The sequence below is a fragment of the Schistocerca serialis genome, chromosome 2 (assembly GCF_023864345.2).
Source record: "Schistocerca serialis cubense isolate TAMUIC-IGC-003099 chromosome 2, iqSchSeri2.2, whole genome shotgun sequence".
Taxonomy (NCBI): Eukaryota; Metazoa; Arthropoda; class Insecta; order Orthoptera; family Acrididae; genus Schistocerca; species Schistocerca serialis.
The window spans coordinates 1,160,252,926-1,160,280,463 of NC_064639.1; the positions used below are offsets into that span (position 1 = coordinate 1,160,252,926).

At 41.3% G+C, this 27,538-nt stretch overlaps 1 protein-coding gene across 1 annotated transcript in view; it reads right to left on the reverse strand.

The window, feature by feature from the left end:
• The window catches only part of LOC126458620 (ATP-binding cassette sub-family C member 4-like), a 312,931-nt gene extending 305,237 nt beyond the window's left edge, over positions 1-7,694 (reverse strand). The window contains exon 1 of the mRNA XM_050095787.1: positions 7,593-7,694. Within this exon, the coding sequence (XP_049951744.1) occupies positions 7,593-7,666 (74 nt within the window). The 5' untranslated portion in view covers positions 7,667-7,694. The remainder of the gene's footprint in view (positions 1-7,592) is intronic.
• Positions 7,695-27,538: the final 19,844 nt, after the last annotated feature.

The window sequence follows — 27,538 nt, forward strand, 5'->3', positions numbered from 1 at the left end:
TGGTGGAACATGTTGGCGAGCTTGTAACTGAACATCCATCACGTTAAGTATTCAGAGACAGTGAAGGCAAATCAAGAAAAAAGATAACGGATCTATTGATGGAAGAATAAGTGACATTAATTTTGGGTCAATATTTCAAGACAGGATGAGAACCCGCCAGGGTAGCCGAGAGCGCTAACGCGCTGCTTCCTGGACTCGGGTAGGCGCGCCGGCCCCGGATCGAATCTGCACGGCGGATTAACGACGAGGGCCGGTATGCCGGCTAGCCTGGATGTGGTTTTTAGGCGGTTTTCCACATCCAACCAGGTGAATACTGGGCTGGTTCCCATGCTTCGCCTCAGTTACACGGCTCGCGCACATCTGAACACATTCGCACTATTAGCCGGACGGTCCAAGGCGCTGCAGTCATGGACTGTGCGGCTGGTCCCGGCGGAGGTTCGAGTCCTCCCTCGGGCATGGGTGTGTGTGTTTGTCCTTAGGATAATTTAGGTTAAGTAGTGTGTAGGCTTAGGGACTGATGACCTTAGCAGTTGTGTAGGCTTAGGGACTGATGACCTTAGCAGTTAAGTCCCATAAGATTTCACAGATATTTGAACATTTGAACTATTCCATTGATTACACTCGACACTGACAGTTGGGGTACACAAATTCCGTCCCGGGGGGTATGGCGCGGCGGCAGGAAGGCCATCCGGCCACCCCTTAAGCATTAACACGCCAAATCCGATTAACGATGGCTGTCCTTGGGTAACTGCAGGACAAGGCTCAAGTGATGGAAAAATTTCAAGACAAGATGAGAAGAGACGAAGAAACAAGACTCGTTTTATATGGACGGCAGATGAGTTAAGTTGAAGAATTTAGTAACTAACTGGGCTTTCAATTAACAGTGCTCGGAAGAAGCTGAATGAACTATGTTTTACGGAGCCTTCAGTTATGAGAACTATATTGTCCGGCGAGGTGGAAGACGTGTTTGGTCTGTTAGTGCAGACAGACAGTGGCGTAAAAGCTAATGGCTTTTCAGAATGTCCAAGTACTATAACGACTTTCTTTTGGTATACATTACTGGGAAGTTTTGACAATTTGAATACGTGTGTGTGTGGAAATTTTAAATAAACTTGCATCGCACCAGTTGAACATACGTAATCGTGTGGGTGCGCATTGTTGCCGTAAACAGGTTGTTTTTGAATAAATATCACCTCTAAATCCCATCTAGAAGTTTTCCCTGTAGAGGTTTCGTCATTTACTGTCGTTGTTTTCTGCAGCTGCGTGGTGAAGAATAATAATTTCAGTGAATTTATCACATACGAAGCAGAGCGGATACCATCTTGCCACCATCTTAGATCCACAGCGGCGAGGCGGACCGGAGATTTCATAGCCCAGATCGTCAGTCTGTGGTTGGAGAGTCGCCGACGTACATCTTTGCAGCCTTCAGATTCAAAATAATCAATATTTGCCACAACATAATAGGGCACAAACTCAAATATGTCTGTGCAGATCAGTGAATTAATAAAATATCAGAAACGATTGTTACAGCAGAAATTAAATAACAAAAGTTAAATTAAGCTCGTATTGCGAAAACTGTAGAAAGTGAATTCAAGTTATCTGTATTCAGCTTAACTGACATCGTGCACGGAGCAACAGTGATTTATGTCGCAGTTATTTGACATTCGGGTCCTGTGTATGCACTCTGCGGGGAAAAAATAGTACACCTGTTTAGAGATTTGCAATTCACTCAAGTTTTACTGTTGCAACAGTGCAGGTCGGAGGGTGGCACGAGTCACTTCCTACGTGTGCTGCATTGGAGACAAGCACGAAGTGAACGAGGGTCGCAGTTTATCGCACTCCAGACCGTAAGACGTGAGGTGGAGCCAGTGTGCCTTGGACGAATGGTGCGCCCTATGAGACAGTGCCAGGTGTACGGCGTACGTGTAAACGGCCATCACTTGCGTGCCGGCCGAACCTTCTTTCATCACTGAAGACCGCGGTGCGCCGCTCCATCTTCCAAGTGATCCTCTGACAGCACCAGTCAAACCGTGCGCGAGTGGAAGACGGGCTAGATGTGTGCGTGCCATCCCATAGTCCCACTGTTTTGCATGTTGTGAGCGGAGAGGTGCGAGGTAGTCAAAGTATCAGAAAAGTTTTACTTGTCAGTGCATTTTGGTGTCAGTTGAAGAGACGTGAGGAAGGTTACAGTGGGGTGATGTCAGTCAGACGAGTAGTAAAGAGCAGGTGTTAATCCGATCCAGTAAGATATTGCGAAGAGACAGCAAAGAGTTGACAAGATGGTAAGGAGTGACAACACACGTTCATTGTAATTATAACCGTCTTAAGAGGGTCACGTACCGCCGAAGTATTGTGCCGGTTGAAGGCCACAAGTACTTAATATGGCTGCGAACTGCTGTATTTCACGGAGTGTAGGATGCACTTTTTTCTTCGGAAAATTCCCTCCAAAATTCTGGTGCCTCTTATGCTCGAAATTAATATAAAAATTCCAGTGTTTTGTTTCAAATACCCACCAGTCTTAAAAATAGCCATATATTCGATGCCGCGGTAAACCTCCTCTGGCAAAGCTGGATTCTACTGGCAGCAGCAGAGCACTGATGCGACGAACAGGCCTACAAGCTGCGGGGACTCACGACCTTGCTGACACCGTCTCCCTCCCGCCCCACCATCACAAACCCAGTACAGTGTGTAGCCTGTGATGCGTCACTGCGGTCTTCGTGGCCAGTGAACTTGAATGGAAAGTGATTTGTGTTATCGCCAACACTGCAGAATTCTTTTCAGTGGCTATTTTCGTAAATGGAAAAAAATAAAAGGCATTCATATGATGCAAGCTATAAATTAAAAGTAATAGCATATGCAGAGGAACGCGAAAACAGGCCAGGTAAGCGGCATTTCGGCCCTCCAACAACAGAAAACCACCATTCGCGATTGACGGACTAGTGAAGAAGAACTGAAAAAAAAATGGACGACCAAATGTGCAAATAGACGACTCAATGCAAAATGGCCAAAACTAGAAGATGACGAATTGAAATGGATTGAAAGACACCTTCAAAATGGCACTGGAATTAATACAAAAATGATTCAAGTACACGCTCGTAAGCTAGTGCCGTAGTGGAACTTAACAGATTTTAAGGGTGGAGTTGTTTGGTGCTGTAGGTTTATGAAGCGTCTTGGACTTAGCGTGCGAACCAAAACCAAAATATCTCAGAAAATGCCGCAAGCGTGTGAAGAGGAAATCTTATCGTTCCCTCGCTTTATTACTCAACATCGAAGAAAACAAGTATGGTACTAAATGAAATAGTGAATTTGTACGAAACTCCTCTTACATGCCGGCCTGCGTGGTGGAGCGGTTCTAGGCGCTACAGTCTGGAACCGCGCGACCACTACGGTCGCAGGTTCGAATCCTGCCTCGGGCATGGATGTGTGTGATCCCCTTAGGTTAGTTAGGTTTAAGTAGTTCTAAGTTCTAGGGGACCGATGACCTCAGCAGTTAAGTCCCATAGTGCTCAGAGCCATTTGAAACCATATTGAATACTCTTACATTTGATGTGCCAAGAAGCAGAACTGTTGCCATGAAAAGTGCTGAAACTGTTAACTATAAAAACAAGTAGACATAAAAAAATCCGATACACTGTTGTCCTTTCATGTTGTGCTGACAGTACTAAACTTAATCCAATGATCATTTTCAAGAGCAAAACGGTGCCAAACCTTCTGAAATAACGCCATGTGTTGGTGCTGTCCACGTACATGACAAGGGTTGGGTGGACGAGGCTGGTATGAAATTCCGGATTAACAGACTGTAGGAGAGAAGGAGAGGTGCTTTATTGAAGAACAGCTCTCTTCTTGTCCTGGATCAGTTTAGGAGTTATTTGAAAAATTCTTAGAAAAAGAAACTGACACTAGCTTGCAGTTATTCCGGGAGGACCTACTTCACAACAGCAATCTGCAATGTCTTGATAAATAAACCATTTGAAGTGTATATCAAAGACGAATGGAGCAAATGGATAATGCATGAAACCCAACATGAATACACAGTGGGTGTAACAGTCGTGGTCTGGAGTGAGAGAAGACATTATTGTTCAATCTTTCAAGAAGTGCTGCACAAGTAACGCTTTCGATGGCAGTGGAGACCATGTTACATATGTAGAGGACAACGATGACGACAAAGGGGAAGAAGAAGAAGAAGGAAAAGAAGGAGAAAGTTTAGATTACGGTTTTCAGGGATTTTAAAGGTCAGTTCCGTTTTATGAATTAAGAATTTTTTTAGTCTGCCTTTGCATTCTAATAATAAAAATGGTAAAAATGCTATTTTTTAAAAGAACTGCTTAAAAATTAAGGTGTATCCTGTAGTCCGCAGCGTCTTATAGTCTGAAATACGGTATTTTGTCATCAGATACACTGGGGGAGACTGAAGGGCCACAACAAGGCACAGATCAGTATTAGATGACTGCCTCGAGTGTGGTAGCCAATGCCAGCCCGTCTATTCTATTTCTGTCCTGGCAGTCTTTCACTGGCGTTATAGGCTAACAGAATTCACTCGTTTTCTCGTGTGCGCGTGCAGTCATTCTGATCTACACGACTATTCAATGTTTTTCACGTCCACCGTAGTGACGCATATAATCCACTAATTTTGTGTCTTAAATGGTTTCGTGAATGCGTCCGATTTGAATGAAGATTGATCGTGTCCAAGGTTGTTCGCATTTTTCCATTTCTCACGATTACATTGTTCAGTGGGTAAACTGAACCTCTTCGCTGCCGTACGTCCTGCGTCCTTGTTTATGAATATGTTTCTTAGTTGTAGTCGTAATCAGCAGGTGAGTAAATAGGCGAAACGGCTGTGACGTTACCAGCAGTTATTGCGTTGACTTTCGACGGAAAGGGTCACAGCTGTCATTCTGCTAGTGGCTTAAGTAGTGCTACCTTAAAGCAGTTTTGTACTAATGAAAGTGATGTAAAAAACTGCCTTATCACTGCGATATCGCGAGACCATTAGAGCGACGACAGTGGCTTGTTCGTGAACTTTCGTGATGAATAATTAGGTTTTCTGAAGTTTAAGGTTAATAATTGCAAAAAGCATCAACCAGAATATCTCTCAACTAAGATTACTGAAACACAGTCTCTGTAAGAATGCTTAATAAAACCTGATATGACACCTGATCAGATTTGTTTGCGTTCCAAGGCATTTCACAAGGCAAAAATACTTTTGACAGAGGCATTGGCTGAGAACAGTTGAATTACTCTTATGTGCTGAAAGTTTAATATTACAAATGGATCGCATATGGCTATATGGTATACAGTAGATCTCAGTTGTAATTTATGTTCATAGTTAAAATTCTGTAATTACAGTATTATAAGCAAATTTTGCCGACGTGGTAGTAAATGTTTGTTCGAAGGTGATTGCAAAGTTATGTAATTCTAGCATTATAAGAAAATTTCGTCTACATGGTAGCAGCTTTTTTTTTCGTAGGTGATTTGTTTTTGCAGTATAACGCGCCTAACCTTTTTATTCTGAGAACGCCGGAGTTATCACGTGCAGTGAATACTTACATTGGCTTGCTATGTGTTACTACGGTGTTTAGAAATACGGCGATTTCTGACGTTCACTGAGTTCATGCAATGTAATTTCGTGTTAAGCAATGAAATAGCGACACCTCATAGCATTATGCATCTTGTCTGGAACTCTAGAACACCTACCAAAAGCTTCTTTTCTGTCTTGGCATTTGACAGTTGCCAAAAGGTTTATGACATTTATCAAAATGACGATGTGCTGTGTTAGCAGGTAAGAATCTGGACATACTAAACAGTGACACAGTGAAGAATAGAATTAACGTCATGCAAATGAATGAAAGAATATTTTATTTCATTATATTAATTTTTGTTTTTGGGTAAGTAACATGCACGAAAAAGTTTTTAGCATGCAAGTGGCAACGAAGCTGTCTCTTGAAATTCAAACCACAGGTTGTTTCTACACTTGTCTTTTCACAACCTATAAACATTTCAAAATGACACTGAACTTCAGAAAAAGCATTCGATCTCCTGGAATAATCATCCTAGGCATTCGAGGAGAGAATCATTCACTGTGGGAAGAACACATTGATCAACCCTTACATTCAAAAAGTTTATATTTTTGTCTGAGTCTGTTGAGAGGCAGTTGTAACTTTGCGTACTTCCGCTCTTTCTTAACTTGTTGAAGAATCGGCAGAAGAAATTTTAACGAGAACTGGCAATGTTTATGGGATAGAGATGTGTTGTAAGAGGACTTTGTACTTTGCAGGCACTCCGTAAGATGCTGGAATCAGTTTGATGACTGACATTGACTACGTAATACCTATCTGTGATTAAATGGACAAAATTAGAGCACTTAATAAATATTATAACTGCTATATTTTTCCATGGACATGTGGTGTAATGTAGTTACAATGTCAGAAGATATTTAACTGTAAAAATATGAGTAAATCTTAGATTGTAGTGCAGCTTGATGATGTTTGTTCGAGAGGACAAGCACTTACATTCACGTCACTCGGCTGTTCACATTTGTATCAAGAGAAGTTATTGTGATATTCCCAGCCTAGGTCTGAAGTATAACTGCAAGTTCCAAAAAGAACTGTGAGATGTAGTAGTATACGCTGGAGAAAAGGTGTTTGCCAAAAATCTGAGAATATAAGGCGAGAAAATGACTTCTTGTAAGAATGAAGAAAGACCCCTCATTGGTTTAATGTTGCTTTAATCAATCGAACCTTTCGTCATAAGTTAGATTTTAAAATTAAGTACTGTGAACAGAAGAAGGTTCCCTGTGATTTATTAAAACAGTAACAAAATGAAGTACACTTACATGACGTTACGTTCGTATTAATGTCCCACTGGGCTTGTAGACATTCGTGAAGAAAACATACCAACATAAGCAGTAATTTCAAATTATTGTCGATCTTTTAAATCCAGCATATTGAATGAAGAAAATTGACTGTATGTAATTTGTAAGACAAGGCATACAATGAATTTTCAATCCCTGCAGTTGTTAAGCAATGCGGTTTTGTAATGGTAGCCAAAGATACATAAAGTGGAGGGTCTGTATAAGAAACAGTTATTCTGTTTCACGATATATGTGTTGAATATGTCGTTAGGCCGATGAGAAAAAAGCGTTTCTACTGTATTTGCTGTACCATTTTACATTTCTATTTGCTAGCTGAAACTGATAGATTACAATGATGTCCAATGTGAGACCGAAAGCGGTTGTGTCTATAGAACATGTGCCTAACACGTGGTAATTTCTGTCATTGGCAGAATGTCTTTTTTCCTAAATGTGTTGAGAGAGACAAAGGCGGAGAGAGAGAGAGAGAGAGAGAGTTGTAAGCTCTCTGATAAAGACAAAAGTAACATGTTTTACGTTGTTCTGAGTCGCATGTAACCATCTTATATGTGTTACGTTTAGTTGAACGAATATATGTGCAGGTACAATGGGATATGTAGATCGCCCAGCGACCACAACGGCTTTTGTTTGCAGCTTCGTGCTCGTCTACATTCACTGACGCTCGCAGAGTCAGAAGTAATCGGTCGGCACTGGGCGCATGGCGGTGTGCAGTGCCTGGACTTACCAGAAGGTGAGTGCGGAGAGCGGATTGGCCGTGGTGCGCGGGTTCGGGTTGGATTTGCGCTTGGAGGCGTCCATGGCGTCGGTGCCTGACCACGGTCACCGGAGGACTGAGACGCGAAGCTGGGCAACGTCGCCTGAGGACAGCGTCCCCCCACCACGAGAATCTCTCGCAAGTACGCGTCACGGTTCGCGTGCTGCGAAGAGTTTTTATCTGCTGCCGAATCGTAAACGCGACCTTGCCGGCGGTCGGCGATCGACACGTGGGCGACAGTGCGTCGGGCGCTTCCTGCGGAGGTCGCCGTGTTATGCAAACCGAAACGCGCGTCGGTATTTGCCTACGTCCTGCCAAACAGCACGCGGCCTACTGATGGTATTAATTGTTCTCGTCCTCGGTATAACGAGCTGGACGGGCCTGCTCTCTAGTGCAACATCGGTGTTTTATTACACCCAGTGCAGTGTGGCATAACGTTGCATCACTCGGGGATGGGGGAAGTGTAACGATGGTGATGTTCTGAGTTTATGGAATGGTACAACTAGGTAGCTAAATATATTCCAAGAACATTTAAACTCCCAAGATAATAAAATTCACTTCAGAATAGAGCTCAGATGTTCATCTGTAAATTTCTTGGACCTTAATGTACACATCAACACAAAGAAACACTCGTTTAGCTTTTACGGAAATACAACAGCTGGTGAGAATGTAATTCCTGCAAGCTCCCAGCGCTCAAAAAAGTCGCAGCGTCTCGTATCAGTCCCACGACCCAACCCGTCTTTCCAACCGAGCCACAATAAAACTCACCGATTTCAGAAACGGCTGTACCTCAACATTCCACTGAAAAGGAAATGCGCAAAATTACCGGCTTCTCTACGCTGGCCAACAGGAACCAACAAATTGCTACAAAACTTGCCCATATGTTCGCAAATTTTCAGATACCCTAACAGAAAATTCAAAGTCTCGCAACTACAGTTCTGCGTTTTACATTAAAACGTAGCTAAATTACTATTCAGAACAAAACACAGAAAGAAATCTTTAGCACACACTGGTGTGAATACAATCAATTGAAGCACTGTGGAATAGTATATGTTGGTCAATAAGGTAGAGCTGTGGCGACTATATTATTTGTACGTGTGAGAAATTGGAGAGTAGTAAAGACAGATGTAACCATCGTGGGACATCTTTTGACTGAAAGTCGCACATTCGGTGTAGACTGTGACGTTTTACGTACGCTTAAGAAAAGCAGAAAGGTGGCACTACTGGAAATACCTGGAATCAAAAAGTACATCACACAGCGTAATGCTTCGCTTTAGCTCTCCGAGCAGGGCGCACAAGCCGTCGCCGCAGCTTGACTGTGGCCACTACTTCAGGCAAGCTCTCAGCATCCAGTCCCAGTAGAGCACACAGTTTTTATCTGACACAAAATGTCAACTATTTAAATTTCTTTATGTCTGTTAAATGTCAATTTTACTGTTTATTTGTGAAACGGAATTTATATCTGTTCATATGATGTAATCTGACTGCAGTGAACTGTTAGTGATAAAAATGTGTGACATGCAATATTTAATCCTGAGCAGTGAATTCCGTAGTGTTTATCTTGAGTGTTCCGATGTAACAGTTATGTCTGAAGCAATATTTTATCCTGAGCAGTGAATTCCATAGTGTTTATCTTGAGTGTTCCGATGTAACAGTTATGTCTGAAGCAATCTTGCGCTTACACGTGCGTATAATATTCTCTTCGTTATCTATAAGATAATATTGTGCTCTGGCTGAGTGCGTCAATGTTCCTTAACGCTGATTCGTACGAAAACGATTGAATGAAAGCAGAGACCCACAATTACTCTATTTTACATCGTAACTTATTATTTACCCTTTTTTTGATAGCACCAGCTGTCGACATACAAGATTAACATCGATTGCACCACGTTGTTTCACGAACTTCATCACATCGCTGAAAAAACTTTTTGGTTAGTTTTTCATGTCAATAGTCACTCCTATCTTACACTCCCAGAATTTCGTCCCTGAACTGGTAATTTCCTCAAAACTTTCACATGCTCTCGCATGTCACGTATCGTTATTCACGCCACCACCCGACCCTCGCCGTGTGCTAGGTGTTGTGACGTCACGCTAGCCTCCGTCCAGCGGGTTAACGTACCAGCATCGCACGCTTACGTAAATCTCCCCGGGAGTGGACACCCACAAAACGTTGGCCAAGTGCGAGCACGACACGCGAACTGAGGGCTACGTACAAACTTAGTTCATACATCCTGGCAATGGAGAATTACAACGATTTTTATCTGTTATCGATGTCGATACTGGCAAGATGTTGGTCCCGACAATTCCAAGAATGCTTCAAAATCAATACAGTAGCGCCGCAGACTAGCCCGACCGTATAAAAAGAAGCGAACAGAGGACTTCAGTTTACATATTTAGAGAGAGAAGATTTAATAAAATATTTTTTATTTACCTGATAAAACATGAGTACTACTTTCATTTTGCGTTTGCTTACAGCAATGTTCCTCTATTACACTTTCGACGGATGATGAGTGTAATGTATGTTCAAATCGCAAAAGACTTTTTTTATGTGATATAATTACAATTTAACAAGTTTCAGATCTTTTACTTTACTTGTACCGTGAGATCATGCATCTTACCGAATTTCATGATTCTACGTCAAAGGGAAGTATCCTGTAGTTTTTGATGAGTAGGTTTGCGGATTTCAAGGTATGTGACATAAACTGCCGAATCATCTCATAGCATGGACTTACAAGCTCAAATTTTTATGTGCCATAAATTGGAACTTGATTCACCAAACAGTTCCAGAGAAAAAGAGGGATTAAAGGACGAACGAACAGGGAGATGGATAAAAAATGTTTTTTTTTTTCGTGTGACACAAATAAAAAATTAACAACTTCCTGATTTTTCCGTTAATTGTAGTATGAAATACAGCTTCTTGCCAAATTTCGTGATTCTGGATCCATGAGAAGTATGCTATGGGTTTTAATGAATGAGTTCACGAGTCTCAAAATATGTGACACAAATGGCCGAATCTTTTCATCGTATTGACTTAGAAGCTTAAATTTTTTTCATCGCCAAGTACCTTAGTACGTGACACAAATTTCAACCTCATACACCAGCCTCTTCCAGGGAAAAAGTGTCTTAACTCTTAACAGATGAACAGACAAACAGATATATATATATATAAACCGAAAATGGCTAATTTGTTATATGCATTTTTGTTATATATATATATATATATATAACAAAAATTCATATAACAAATTAGCCATTAGCCAATCTGTTCCAGAGGAAAAGGGTCTTAATAGAAGGACAGGCAAACAGACGCATGGGTAAAAAATGATAAAAATTATTTTTTCGTGTTATATAATAACAAATGAATAATTTTTGTATTTTTTCCCTGTACTTGTACTGTAAAACCTTGATTCCTGCCAAATTTCAAGATTCCGTCAATGGGACTATAGGTTTTGATAAGTAAGTATCCAAGTACCAAAATATGTGACATAAACGAACGTATCTTTCGTTGACATTAGTAGTGGGACAACCTATCTACCAGAGCGTTTTGTTAATGTACCTACATCAGGAGCAGGTATACACTCAGGGGCAAATCTATTGTTCTCCTTTAATTTAAAGCCTTTTACCTACTGTTTCCTTTGATTGACATGTCATTAACCTATTGTTCTGCTAAGAAGATTTTTCCTTTTGATTGACAGGTCATTAACCTATTGTTCCACTAAAAGGGTCCTTCCTTTTGATTGACAGGTCCTTAAAATATTGTTCTCTGTCCCTCCTCCCCACCCCTCTCATAAAACCACCAACCCACTCTCTCGCCCTCGCTGCTACAGGCACGCTTTCAGGTCTGAGTTATTGAAATAGCCTCTCTCACTCTTATCAATTAGATTGACTACTTAATTAAATTGATCAATTAATTAACCCCTCCCTCTCTGGTAAAACCCCTCTTCCCCTTCCTGGAGGTTGGCAGCAAAAAGTGTCAGTTGGTCAGTCATTTGCAGCGAGTTCAGTTGCAGTATATGGAATATTGTTTAAACAATTTAGACAAGGTATGTAATATTGATTAATTATTTATGAAAGTGTATGAAATATAGTTTATTTATTTAGTTATAGAATTTGTCAGGAAATCGATTGCAGTCTATGGAATAGTGTTTAAACAATTAAGACAATGTGTGGAATACTGTTTAATTTAAACAATTTATGGGATTCAAGGCAGTGTACGGAATATATGAAACTGGTGGCTCTGTGGTGGAGAGGAAGGATCTTTTAACAGGAAATTCAAGAGTTTATTTATTTTAAAAAAATCAGTTTGCAGCGGTTGGAAATCTCTTGCTCATCATTCTCAGCTGTTTGGAAAGATGTAGGTCTTGTAAGAAGTAATTACATGGGGCAAACATGTTGCATAACCTGATGTTCAGCACTGTGCTGTGGGTATCTTAACGTAATGTTCGGCCCTTTGTCAGCACTTAACCTATTGTTCTGTTACGTGGGTTTACATGTCACTTCCATCCCATTAAACTATTGTACTGCATTTGATACCAAATTAACTTATTAGTTGTGTCCTACCAGCATTTTCTGGCACACTTTTCGAATTTCACACGGTTTTGAACGCCATGTCTGGTGAACTCTTCTTGGTCACCTGCCCCCACCCTCTTAAACTATTGACCTGCATTTTACATAAAAATTACACAAATTAATTATGCAAATTAAACTAGTGTTCTGCACTTAACCAGCTGCCCTGTCAATATCACCCACTTACCCACACCCTCCCCTTAACTACTGTACTGCTAACAGCACATTGATATAAAAAATTTATGCAAATTAATTAAGTCGATATCCTTCATATGTATGGGTTGTTTTTTTAAGTGGTAGGGGAAATCGTTGGAATGTAGTTTGAACGAAAGATCGCTAATAAAAGACACATCCCACCACCCGACACCCGACGTTGACACCAGCAACTCCGCACATGCTGCAAGGAGTTGGGAAGCAATGGCGGCCCCCGGGAACTGACCAACGCTGGTGCGCGACCATCCACTCTCATGGGGCTGCCACCAACAACCAGCAGGTGAAAAATGGTTCAAATGGCTCTGAGCACTACGGGACTTAACATCTGATGTCATCAGTCCCCTAGAACTTAGAACTAATTAAAGCTAACTAACCTAAAGACATCACACACATCCATGCCCAAGGCAGGATTCGAACCTGCGACCGTAGTAGCAGCGCGGATCCGGACTGAAGCGCCTAGAACCGCTCGGCTCCAACGGCCGGCTCCAGCAGGTGAAAGTCACATCTACACTACTGGCCATTAGAATTGCTACAACACGAAGATGACGTGCTACAGATGCGAAATTTAACCGACAGGAAGAAGATGCTGTGATGTGCAAATGATTAGCTTTTCAGAGCATTCACACAAGGTTGGCGCCAGTGGCGACACATACAACGTGCTGACATGAGGAAAGTTTCCAACCGATTTCTCAAACACAAACAGTAGTTGACCGGCGTTGCCTGGTGAAACGTTGTTGTGATGCCTCGTGTAAGGAGGAGAAATGCGTACCATCACGTTTCCGACTTTGATAAACGTCGGATTGTAGCCTATCGCGATTGCGGTTTATCAATCGCGACATTGCTGTTCACGTTGGTCGAGATCCAATGACTGTTAGCAGAATATGGAATCGGTGGGTTCAGGAGGGTAATACGGAACGCCGTGTTGGATCCCAACGGCCTCGTATCACTAGCAGTCGAGATGACAGGCATCTTATCCGCATGGCTGTAACGGATCATGCAGCCATGTCTCGATTCCTGAGTCAGCAGATGGGGACGTTTGCAAGACAACAACCATCTGCACGAACAGTTAGACGACGTTTGCAGCAGCACGGACTATCAGCTCGGAGACCATGTCTGTGGTTACCCTTGACGCTACATCACAGACAGGAGTGCCTGCGATGGTGTACTCAACGACGAACCTGCGTGCACGAATGGCAAAACGTCATGTTTTTGGATGAATCCGGGTTCTGTTTACAGCATCATGATGGTCACATGCATGTTTGGCGACATCGCGGTGAACACACATTGGAAGCGTGAATTCGTCATCGCCATATTGGCGTATCACCCGGCGTGATCGTATGGGGTGCCATTAGTTACACGTCTCGGTGACCTCTTGTTCGCATTGACGGCACTTTGAACAGTGGACGTTACATTTCAGATGTGTTACGATTCGTGGCTCTACCCTTCATTCGATCCCTGCAAAACCCTACATTTCAGCAGGATAAAGCACGACTGCGTGTTGCAGGTCCTGTATGGGCCTTTCTGGATACAGAAAATGTTCAACTGCTGCCCTGGCCAGCACATTATCCATATCTCTCACCAATTGAAAAGTCTGGTCAATGGTGGCTGAGCAACTGGCTCGTCACAATACACCAGACACTACTCTTTATGAACTGTGGTATCATGTTGAAGCTGCATGGGCAGCTGTACCTGTACACGCCATCCAAGCTCTGTTTGACTCAATGCCCAGGCGTATCAAGGCCATTATTATGGCCAGAGGTGGTTGTTCTGGATACTGATTTCCCAGGATTTTTTCACCCAAATTGCGTGAAAATGTAATCACATGCCTGTTCTAGTATAATATATTTGTTCAATGAATACCAGTTTATCATCTACATTTCTTCTCGGTGTAGCAATTTTAATGGCCAGTAGTGTATTTTCAGGTATACAGTTAGAATTCTTTGAGTGTTTTACTGACATCACAGGTCTATGTAAATAAGGGCCACGTCTGGACCCGCTATAGAAATCTTTTGCAGTGCTTCCCAGAATAGCACAGGATGCATTGTTCCTAGCGATCCTAACGGAACATAAGAAATGTGTCTAGCTGCGTATGTGTTTACCCAGCCACCATGTGTACCTGCCGGTCCAGTGCAGGCCTAATTGCCGAGCGAGAGATGAGTGACTCACTACTCGCCATCGCAGGCAAAGCTAAAAGGTTATCAGTGTTTTACTGATTTCAGATTGCTATGTAAATAAGAGCCAAGTGTACCTTTCACCTCATGGTCTTAGCCGGCCGAAGTGGCCACGCGGTTCTAGGCGCTTCAGTCTGGAACCGCGAGACCGCTACGGTCGCAGGTTCGAATCCTGCCTCGGGCATGGATGTGTGTGATGTCCTTAGGTTAGTTAGGTTTAACTAGTTCTAAGTTCTAGGGGACTAATGACCTCAGCAGTTGAGTCCCATAGTATTCAGAGCCATTTGAACCATTTGAACCTCATGGTCTTGTGGTCACGTTCTCGCTTCCCGAGCACAGAGTTCTGGGTTTGATTCCTGCCAGGGTCAAGAATTTTCACCTGCCTCGAGATGACTGGGTGTCTGTGTTGTGCTCATCATCTCATCATCATTCCTGAAAGTGGCGAGTTTGGATGAGCAAAGATTGGGAATTTGTACAGGCGCTGATAACTGTGCAGTTGAGCGCCCCACAAACCAAACATCATCATCATCATCATCTACCTCTCAGAAATAGTAAACTGACACAGAAATAGCTTTTGTAGGAGCTTCTGTGATGCCTCAACTTTTGTGCATGGAAATTCTTGTCCTAACTGGAGCTGTTCACGAAAATAGCCCAGATTAACGCCGAATGCATTCCTCCTGATGGTCCTAATGTGGCATCCCATCCATCATGTGTTCCGCTTCCTGGAAATCGCCGAGTCCTGCTTTCAACATATGTCTCGAAACGGTAAACATTCTCACCACTATGTAGAGGCTCCTACTCCCAGCACAAAGGATGTCTTGTGAATGAATGGAGCATTCTGATTGGCTCTTACTGAGTTTACCCGCCAAACTTTTGCTGCTGCTTGTGCGGGAGCACTGTCCACCATTTTTTTGTCTGGAGACAAGACTTTCAGCAGCATAACTATTTTTTACAGATCGCTATTTTGCACTGACAGTTAAACTCTGCAAAAGTGGCTTACAGATTGTCAAATAGAGAAACACTCTTCCTCAATTACGCTGCTCTCCGACTGACAACAGAAGCTTGAATATTTCAGCATGAAACTGATCTCCACGTACCATATCGATGTAGTAAACAAACAACTCGTACCCTGCACCATACAAAATCGCCCCTTTTGCATCGTGCTTATAGTTATCGACCATCTGACACTCGTACAGGTACTGCGAAGACAGACAACATAAGCACGTGCACCGTATATACTCCTCGCAGCACCAGATATTTCCTGCGAGGCCGCGAGGTCATCCACTGCAGCCGATGGTCACAAGTCATCTGCTCCTGGCGCGTGACGAGAGCGCCCTCAGCAGACCCAAGTCACTCTCGAACTGTTGTATAAAGTCGGCCTCGTTTCCCCTCGGCACAAATGCGTTACCGTTTTTGGCCCCCAACCTGCTTGCTTGCTTGATTTCTACACCAATCTCCAGACTCTGGGATTACAAGAACATATGTAATTTCACATGGTTTGCCAGAATATCATACCATTTATGCAATACTTCTCGATGTCAAGCACACAGCAATATTGCTTGCATAGCAGTACCACTTGCACAGTATAATTCTGAAGATATGGACTGGAAAATATTTCTCTAGAAACTCGAAACTTTAGCGAGGTGGAGCTTGCTGTAAACCACTGAGTAACTATAAACTTATCCCGTCTGTGAAGACATTTAGGTGAAAACGAGAAAAAAAGTAGAGGAAACTGATACTTCCCACTCGCCAATACCGATGTCGGTGATGTAGCAGTTTCCAAATAATCCCTATAATTTACAAAGTCAACTAATGGTTTCTCGTGCCTATAGAACCAGCAGATGTGTCTTACACTCGTCTTTCACCTGGTAGATGCACACACCACAATCGATGTTCTGCCAACTAAATGAAGGCGCGAGATGTGCAGAGGCAGTCAACCAGGCAATGTACATGGGAGGGAATAATGCTTCAGCGCAAACACACGTACATATTGAATCTTCTCAGATTTCCACGCGATCACGAAAGCTGTCCAACACATACTGAGTATTAGTTCGTTATTCGGCCGTCTATAGGTTAGGTCAGGTACATTCCTGCGTCCCAACAGGCCTTTCATTTGGATGGCTTCCGCTGTTAGTGGGAAACGTGAACCATCCCGGCCACAGGCCACCGCCGCCGCTCGCGACGCACCCCTAGACAGAATCGTCATAGTAAACTGGCCACATACATATTTGATCGCCATACTTACAATTAAATATTACGATCATGCTCTCAATTGGACGACATTCGACAGCGAGTGAAATATCGGATATACACCCTGCTGACGGCTTTGACCCTGGAAATAGAAATATCTGTACCATTCTTATGACTTGATATATTTTTCCCTTTTCTATCACAGTATTCCACATCAGATCCATACCTTCCTTACGACTGGACATAGTCATTTCCTTTGCACGTGCTGGAACACACACACACACTTAATAAGCCTGATGCTCAAGGTGAACATACCACACATCCCCTACTACTAAGTATAATACTTCGCCAATAACTGATACAAAATAATACTGACCGAAAATCAGCGATGGGTGGACATGTTTCATATGTTTTTCCTGTGAGTGGTACCACTATGTCTTAGAAAGAGAGGCGTAATCGTCTTACAAAGCACCAGATGTTGAAAAAAACACGATCTTAACGACTCTATTACTGTCACAATCGGTCTTGGTTCTACAGGTGCACACAAGTATCCACGTTGAAAGCTATACTGGCTTTATAAATCGAGGTATGGTATTACCTCCGAATGAAGTGGTTTTTCCAGACAAATACCGCGACACTGAATGTAGACTGTGATTGGCAGAGTGTATATTAATAGACCAACAGTGCGGTTACACGTCGCCGACGATGCAACCCCGTGATAAAATCACCGTATTTAGAAAGTGATTCGGCTAAGGAATGTGGTTTGAAACTGGTATTTGTGCCTCCCTCATGCCGCCGCTAGATATTTCTCGGGTATTTGTAATGCATTCTCTCTCGATGCCATGTCAGATGTTCGGTGATATATCCACTGGGTTATAGACGAAGGTTGATTGAGAATGATCACATACAGTAGATGGTGTGCTGATTGAGGTCGTAAGAAATGTACACAAGCTTTTCAGATCTCTAGTGCTACGCTATCCGCTAGAAATGCTGTCTGGGATTTGGAATCAAGTCCCTGCATTCAAGCAAATACCTGCATTGGATCACAGCAGAGTCCATTCACATCTATCACCCCAGCATTCCATCATCATTATTCTGCATCATCCGACAGAGAAAAATTACGAACTATGAAAGCTCCATTAACTTCATCCAATAGAGAACTCGATAAGATTTTTATCTCGTCTCTCTCTCTTCCCATATATCGAAAACAAATACCGTCTGTGTGCCGGCATCGACCACATGTGGCGATCCTATTAAATACACAGGTATTGATCCACTGCACAGACCAGTTTAAAGTTTCATCGCCTGTACTGCAGTAGGATGGCCGTGTCCCACAGACAACACTATCAGTCAAAGAGACTGCTGTAACACGCGTTGCGCACTGCCATACATTTTGTTTCTTCCAACACGACTTACAGGTCTGTGTCAGGTTCTAAACCGACATTAACACATTCTGCACATTCTGATCCATTGCCTCCCACAGAAAACTAAACATCGCATAGTGTAAATCATGTTGCTGCTGCTGCTACCATAACACACACACACACTGGATGATTTTAAATAAAAGACAGTTACAACATAAAGGAAACTGGAAGAGTTTTGCGGCGTTGTGGAGCATTTCCAAAAAACTGTTCTCCATAAGGGTGATTGACAACCTCTACATTTAAACTCATCTGTCACACAACGACGGGGGATAGCTGATGACTCTGTGTGTTCCGTTTCAATTGATTCCTCATACTGTGGTCATGTACATGATCACTGTTTCGGTGCTAGCCGCCCCCCCCCCCCCCCCAGAAGGTGTTGACCTCTCCACCAAGACTCTTCCTCCATCTCAAACAAGTGGTCAGTCAATCATAATGTGGCAATCAACACTCGCAGGAAAAACTTATGAGACATGTCCACCCATCGCTGATTTATGGTCAGTATTATTTTGTATCCCCAGCAATCAGTTATTGGTGAAGTATTATCCTTAGTGGTAGGGAATGCATGATAGTTTCGCCTTGAGAATCAGGCTTATAAAGTATGTGTATGTGTTCTGACATCTGTAGAGGAAATGACTATGTCCAGTCAGTCGTAAGGAAGGTATGGATTTGATGTGGAACACTGTGATAGAAAAGGGAAAAGTATGTTAAAGCATAAGAATAGTACAGATGTTTCTATGTCCACTGCCAATGCCATCAGCAGCGTGTATTTTCGATACTTCACTCATTGTCGAATGTTGTCCAATTGACACTAAGATCATAATATTTAGTTGTAAGTATAGCGATCAAATATGAAGGGCTTATTTCAATAGTGGTACAAGTCCATTTCTGTTCATATTGAGATACAGAGTCCTAAAGTTAAACGAGCGCTGAAAAATCTGCAGTTGAGATACCAGAAATATTCAAGCATATGGCTTCTTCTTAGAGATGAACCTTTCTGTTTGTTAGGTCATTAATTTCAGAAGCATTATAGACGGAAAAGTGGAGGTAATGGACTTGCACCACTACTGAAATTAGATTAGATTAGATTAGATTAATAATAGTTCCATGGATCATGAATACGATATTTCGTAATGATGTGGAACGAGTCGAATTTTCTAATACATGACATAATTAGGTTAATTTAACAACATACTTAAGTTAATATAACAACTTTATTTTTTGTGTTTTTTGTTTTTCTTTATTTTTTATTTTTATTTTTTTTATTTTTTAAATATTTTTTTTCTTTTTTTCTTAATTTATATCTAAAAATTCCTCCATGGAGTAGAAGGAGTTGTCATTCAGAAATTCTTTTAATTTCTTCTTAAATACTTGTTGGTTATCTGTCAGACTTTTGATACCATTTGGTAAGTGACCAAAGACTTTAGTGCCAGTATAATTCACCCCTTTCTGTGCCAAAGTTAGATTTAATCTTGAATAGTGAAGATCATCCTTTCTCCTAGTATTGTAGTTATGCACACTGCTATTACTTTTGAATTGGGTTTGGTTGTTAATAACAAATTTCATAAGAGAGTATATATACTGAGAAGCTACTGTGAATATCCCTAGATAGTTAAATAAATGTCTGCAGGATGATCTTCGGTGGACTCCAGCTATTATTCTGATTACCTGCTTTTGTGCAATAAATACTTTATTCCTCAGTGATGAATTCCCCGAAAATATGATGCCATATGAAAGCAATGAGTGAAAATAGGCGTAGTAAGCTAATTTACTAAGATGTTTATCACCAAAATTTGCAATGACGCTTATTGCATAAGTAGCTGAACTCAAACGTTTCAGCAGATCATCAATGTGTTTCTTCCAATTTAATCTCTCATCAATGGACACACCTAAAAATTTGGAATATTCTACCTTAGCTATATGCTTCTGATTAAGGTCTATATTTATTAATGGCGTCATACCATTCCCTGTACGGAACTGTATGTACTGTGTCTTATCAAAATTCAGTGAGAGTCCGTTTACAAGGAACCACTTAGTAATTTTCTGAAAGACAGTATTGACAATTTCATCAGTTAATTCTTGTTTGTCAGGTGTGATTACTATACTTGTATCATCAGCAAAGAGAACTAACTTTGCCTCTTCATGAATATAGAATGGCAAGTCATTAATATATAATAAGAACAACAAAGGACCCAAGACTGACCCTTGTGGAACCCCATGCTTGATAGTTCCCCAGTTTGAGGAATGTGCTGATCTTTGCATGTTACGAGAACTACTTATTTCAACTTTCTGCACTCTTCCAGTTAGGTACGAATTAAACCATTTGTGCACTGTCCCACTCATGCCATAATACTTGAGCTTGTCTAGCAGAATTTCATGATTTACACAATCAAAAGCCTTTGAGAGATCACAAAAACTCCCAATGGGTGGTGTTCGGTTATTCAGATCATTCAAAATTGGACTGGTGAAAGCATATATGGCATTTTCTGTTGAAAAACCTTTCTGGAAACCAAACTGACATTTTGTTAGTACTTCATTTTTACAGATATGTGAAGCTACTCTTGAATACATTACTTTCTCAAAAATTTTGGATAAAGCTGTTAGAAGGGAGATTGGATGGTAATTGTTGACATCAGATCTATCCCCCTTTTTATGCAAAGGTATAACAATAGCATATTTCAGTCTATCAGGGAAAATGCCCTGTTCCAGAGAGCTATTACACAGGTGGCTGAGAATCTTACTTATCTGTTGAGAACAAGCTTTTAGTATTTTGCTGGAAATGCCATCAATTCCATGTGAGTTTTTGCTTTTAAGCAAGTTTATTATTTTCCTAATTTCAGAGGGAGAAGTGGGTGAGATTTCAATTGTATCAAATTGCATAGGTATGGCCTCTTCCATTAACAGCCTAGCATCTTCTAATGAACACCTGGATCCTACTATATCCACAACATTTAGAAAATGATTATTAAAAATATTTTCAACTTCTGACTTTTTGTTCGTAAAGTTTTCATTCAATTTGATGGTAATACTGTCTTCCTCTGCTCTTGGTTGACCTGTTTCTCTTTTAATAATATTCCAAATTGTTTTAATTTTATTATCAGAGTTGCTGATTTCAGACATGATACACATACTCCTGGATTTTTTAATAACTTTTCTTAATATAACACAGTAGTTTTTATAATTTTTGATAGTTTCTGGGTCACTACTCTTTCTTGCTGTCAGATACATTTCCCTTTTCCGGTTACAAGATATTTTTATACCCTTAGTAAGCCATGGTTTGTTACAAGGTTTCTTACGAGTATATTTAACTTTTTTCTTGGGGAAGCAGTTTTCAAATGCATTTACAAAAATGTCATGAAATAAATTATATTTTAAATTGGCATCAGGTTCACGGTACGCCTCATCCCAGTCTAACTGCTGTAGGCTTTCCCTGAAATTTGCAATTGTTAAATCGTTGACTGAACATACTACTTTTGAGGACTGTTTAGTATTGCTGAATGGAGCTATGTCATATATTGTAACTAGCTGTGCACTATGATCAGAAAGACCATTCTGAGCATTTATCTGGTTAAACTTATCTTGGTCTATAAAGAAGTTATCTATCAGTGAGCTGCTATCCTTTACCACCCGAGTAGGAAAATCAATAACGGGTGTCAAATTGAAAGAACCGAGTAATACTTCAAGGTCGTTTTTCCTATTACCCTCTTTCAGAGAATCTACATTGAAGTCTCCACAAATAATAATTTGCTTCCCCCTGTCTGACAGATAGCACAACAAGGAGTCCAAATTTTTCAGAAATAGATGAAAATTTCCTGATGGGGACCTATATACAGTTACAATTATAAATGTGCCTTTATTTAATTTAAGCCCTTCATATGTATGTGGCCAGTTTCCTACGACGATACTGTCTAGGGGTGCGGGTGGTGCCCTGGGGCGGGAAAGTTTTATGTTTCCTTCATACGGCAGTAGCTGTTCGAATGGAAAAGCCTGTAGGGATGCAGGAATGTAGCTGAGTAAACCGCGTCGTCCTCCAGACGGGCGAATAGCGAACTAATACTCAGTATGTGTTGGACAGCTTTCGCGTTCGCGTGGAAATTTGAGAAGATACAATATGTACGTGTGTTTGCGCTGAAGCATTATTCCCTCCCACGGAAATTGTCCAGTTGACTGTTTCTGAACATTTCGCGCCTTTATTAAGTTCAGAGAACATCGATTGTGGTGTGTGCATCTAGCAGGTGAAAGATAAGTGGAAGACACATTTGCTGATTCTCTAGATTTGAGAAACACCTTAGTAGACTTTGTAAATTATAGGGATTATTTGGAATCTGTTACATCACCGACATCAGTATTCGCGAATGGAAATATCAGTTTCCTCTCTTTTTTCTCGTTTTCACGTAAATGTCTTTGCAGGTGGGATAAGTTTATAGTTACTCAGTGGTTTACAGCAAGCTCCACCTCACAAAAGTTTGGAGTTTATAGAGAAATAATTTCTAGTCTATATCTACAGAATTATACTGTGCAAGCGATACTGCTATCCAAATGCTATTGATGTGTGCTTGATATTGGGAAGCATCGCGTAAATTGTTTAATATTCTGGCAAACCATGTGAAATTACATATGTTCTTCCAATCTCAGAGTTTGGAGATGGGTGTAGAAAGCAAGCAAGCAAGCAGATCAGCGCCAGAAAAAGTAATGCCTTTGTGCCGAGGGGAAACAAGTCCCACCTTGTAGAAGAGTTCAGAGAGTGACTTTGGTCTGCTGAGGGCGCTCTTGTCATGCGTCGGTAGTGGATGACTTGTGACCTTCGGCTGCGGTGGATGACCGCCTGGCCTCGCGGGAAATATATAGTGCTGTGAGGACTATCGCTCGGCAATTAGGCCCGCGCTGGACCGGCAGGTATGTGTGGTGGCTGGGTAAACACGTGCGGGGCTAGACACATCTCTCATGTCCTGTTATGATCGCTAGGAAAAATGCATCCTGTGCTGTTCTGGGAAGCATTGCAAAACATTCCTATAGTGGGTCCAGACTTGGCTCTTACTTACATAGACCAGTGATGTCAGTACAGCACTGAAAGAATTCTAACTGTATACCTGAAAATAGACACAACTTTCACCCACTGGCCGCCGGCGGCAGTTATGTGAGAGAGGTGGGTTGGACCCCAGCGTTCATCACTTGTACCAACTTGGTGTTGGCGGTACAGTAGTTGAGGGGAGGGTGTGGGTAGGTGGGTGAGATGGAGCACAGCAGCAGATTAGCTGCAGAACACCATGTTAATCTGCATGATTTTTATGTAAAACGCAGTACAGTAGTATGATACAGTGGGCGTTGGAGACAAAGAAGAGCGCACCAGACATGGCGTTCAGAAGGGTGTGAAATTCGAAAAGTGTTCCAGAAAATGGTGGGAGGATTTAACTAGTAACTTAATTTGTTATTATAAGCAGTACAATAGTTTAAGGGGATGGAGGTGACATGGAAAGCCACTTAACAGAACAATAGGTTAAGTGTTGACAAAGGGTCGAACATTACGTTAAGACACCCAGAGTGCAGTGCCAAACATTCGGTTCTGCAACACATTTGCCCCATGTAATGAGAATGATGAGCAAATGATATCAACCCCCACAAACTGAATTTTTTATAAATAAACAATCTGCATCAGCATTTCCGCTACCAGTCAGGTACCAAGTCATTCTATTAATCAGTTTCTTGTTCACGTACTTGGATCTACTCCCTAAATGCCGTCATTGCAATTCACCTGCAGGTGGAGCAGTAGGTTCTATTTCAACACTACTATTTTGAGAATCTCTTTTTTCCACTGTTGAGAGCTGTTGGGATAACGATTGTCTTCTCTAAAACTTGTTCCTCACCCACTTGCTATCAAACCTGTTCCATCTATTTGTTTCATCCATATTATTCTGATTCCATTGTTGGAAATTCCTTTGTGGCTGCTCATAACTGGCTGAAAGTGTACCCTACTATCGCTGTAATGTTGCCACTTCTGCAATGCTTCAGTCGTCTGAATGTGCCGTTGCAAATCTGGAATCAGTATAAGATTTAAATATTTGAGTTGCAATGGTTGTGACAAAAATAAATTCTTTTGATAATAATAATTAAACAAATTCCCCCTTTGCTTTGTATTTTCCACCATATGGATATTACATGCACTGAAAACAACAGCCATTTCCTTAAACAACCACTTCGTGAGCAGAATCTTTCTACAAACTTCATCAGGATGACAGTTTTGAGCCATCGACATTGTTTGATATTTTGTGTACTCATTTGGATGATTCTCGATAAAATCCATCTTTCTATCTCCTATCCAGTTTGACGAACGCGCAATACGGAACTGAATCGCCCATATTACTTGATGAAATCTTCCATCGCGGATTTACGTAAGAGATTGTTGCTTCGAAAATTTATACCCATCAGATTCTCGTCGCTCATGCCTCAATAAGATTACGTTCTTTGTTAACAATGTCCACATTAGGACTTTAGCTAACATGTTGCTTGTTCTTCTGATATTCCACAGTATCCACAACCGCTACAGGTTCAGTATTCTCGACTCTTCTCCCCAGTTATTTTGTCCTGTGTTTCGCTAAGAATTCTCTAATATCAGTAAGCTGCTACTGTTATTCTAACTTCAGTGTCTTAAGATGTACATCTAATGTCGAAGTTCTTCCTTCACTTCCATTACATAGTACTACTGCACTTGGGTGTCTGTTTGAGTCACACCTTGACTTTAGTGAAATATTTCTGTAATAGAATGCTCAACCGTCCTAAAAAATTCAGTAATACGTGCATCATGGCCGTCAATGCATTTGGCATGTCACTTGCATTTTCCGCTGAGTTTTCAATCTTGGTTACTGATGATTTTTGTTCGAGAAGTCTCTCTTCCACTGTTTGCTGTAATTAAGTTAATGTCTCACCTTGTTTTTCGTTTATACACTTCACTTGTTTCTGGAGTGACTCGAATTGTTAGTCGCCCTCGTTTTCAATCATTTCACCTTGTGTTTAAACTGCTTCAGCTCCCGGCTGTCAGGGTGGGTCGTCCTTCCTGTGTGAGAGTCGAGTTTTTGCAGTGTCAGCTTCCGCAGGATGACCGTTAGCGGTCACCTCTCCGATCCAACGGAAAGTGAATATAGGCGCACTGGCGAGTAGCAGACTGTGACGTCATAAGGCCGTTCGAGAAAGGAAGGCTGCGCCGCTTACGTCACAGCACGTGACACTGCAGGTCCTATGAGTGCCATCCGCCATCCCCGGCGGAGAGCGGGTAACTGTTTCAGACGAGTTTAGTAATTCTTAATTGCATCTTTAAACGCAAGCAAGCTCTCGATAGCATACAACAACATAAAGACATTTAATGGGTATATTTTCTCTGATGTATTGTGACCCTGCCGTGGTGTGGAGCAGGTTAGCACTCCTATGTCGCATACTATGCTTACGTATATCTCCCATGGGATTGATATCCAGAAAAAAACTCATGTGCCTTTCATGTGATCTACCAAAGTATCCAACAGTGTTCCGAAAAACCGGTTTTTTTTTAATGGTCATTTTTATCATCAAACTGCTGTGTAAAATTGTGGCTGAGTTCAGGGTGAATTTAAATATTACTTTACACAGACAAAATTTTAGACAACTGGTAATTAACAGAACTTTGGGGTGACAGTGGAGGCCTGGAACCGCACGACCGCTACGGTCGCAGGTTCGAATCCTGCCTCAGGCATGGATGTGAGTGATGTCCTTAGGTTAGTTAGATTTAAGTAGTTCTAAGTTGTAGGGGACTGATGACCTCAGATGTTAAGTCCCATAGTGTTCAGAGCCATTTTAATCATTTTTTGACCGTGGAGGTTTTGGACCATCTGGTTACCTTACAGCAGAATGCCAGCTTAGTTTTGAACATCCAAATGCAATTTCCTTTTTCTTCTGTGTCAGTTTAAATTTCTGTTACAGAAATTTTAGACTGCAGTAAAAAATTAAGCTTTATTTTCCAGTTTTTGTTAAATGTAACGATTTCCAATTGACGTACAATGTAATATGTGCCTATGTAAACACTTTCTATCTTGTCATTTTATGTATCTTCTGTATATGTAAGACTGATAACTGCGTAAGTCACATGTCGTTTCATTGGTGGTTGCGAAATTCTGTTATCACCTAATGATGGCTCAAGAAGCTGAAATGTGGGTCATGATAACATTAATAACAGTTGCACACCAGGAAAGTATTTCATTTTTAATATTATTGTCTTGTTCTGTCAAGTATGACAGAGAATTTACTTAACGTTAAAGATAGTAAGTAGGTGAATAAAGATACTCACGACTGTATAACAATTAATATAATAGCCTCAGGCTGCAAGGATGCTTTTACAACTCTTTTATTCCATGATCGATTTCGAGACGTTACATCTCATTTTCAGATGTATCTCTGTACACTTGTAGTCGGTGTTAAGTAATCATTTCCCAGATCACAGCAGGCTGTCAAAAACGAATTGCAGGTGTGTGCGCCCTACTTCCACAATACCACGTACACTGTTTGACACCTCACTGGTGGGTAACAGACAATCATTTTATAAAGAAGTTATAAAACCAGTCTTGCAGCCTGAGGCTATTTTAATAATCTTCATTATTACAAACAGCTGCATTCCCACCAGTCCGCTATGATGCATAGCGAAAATACGAATTTACTTCAACACATTTGAAACACCTGCCATTATTATAGTTTGGAATATAGTAAGCTTAAAGTAAACCTGATATTTGATTTGAATACCACAATGCTTGATATTTAGAGTTAATGAAAAAGATGGACGTGATGTGTCCATGACCTTTGAAAGTACTTAACCAGCGAGCTGCAGGGGGAGCTACACATAAACATGGACTGTGAAACAAGCTGCACGTTGGCATTTTCACATATCACTGGTGACTATTGAAAACCTCATATGTACTGGTGCAAATTTCCCACCAGACGTAAAAAAGTTACAAATTCGTCAACTCAGTGTCAATCTCAACAAAAATGAAACTCACCATATGCCTCAATTGTGTGTGTTTTAGGGTTCTGCACCAAAATCGGTGAAAATGGAACCCTTCTAGGATTACTTTGCTGTCTGTCTGACTGTTAAAACTCGTTTTTCTCAGCGACAGGCAGACGTAGTTGAAATTTATGTCACATATTAAAATCTATGGTCCCATGGCGGTGTAAAAAGTTGAAGCTTCTAAGTCAATACAGTCAAAAGATCCGTACATTTATGCTGCATATTGTGATATTCGCAAAGTCAGTCATCAAGTCCCATAGGGTGCTTCCCGTTGCTCTACTATCGTGATATTTGGTGAGAAACAAGGTTCATAGTACAAGCAAAGGAAGAAAT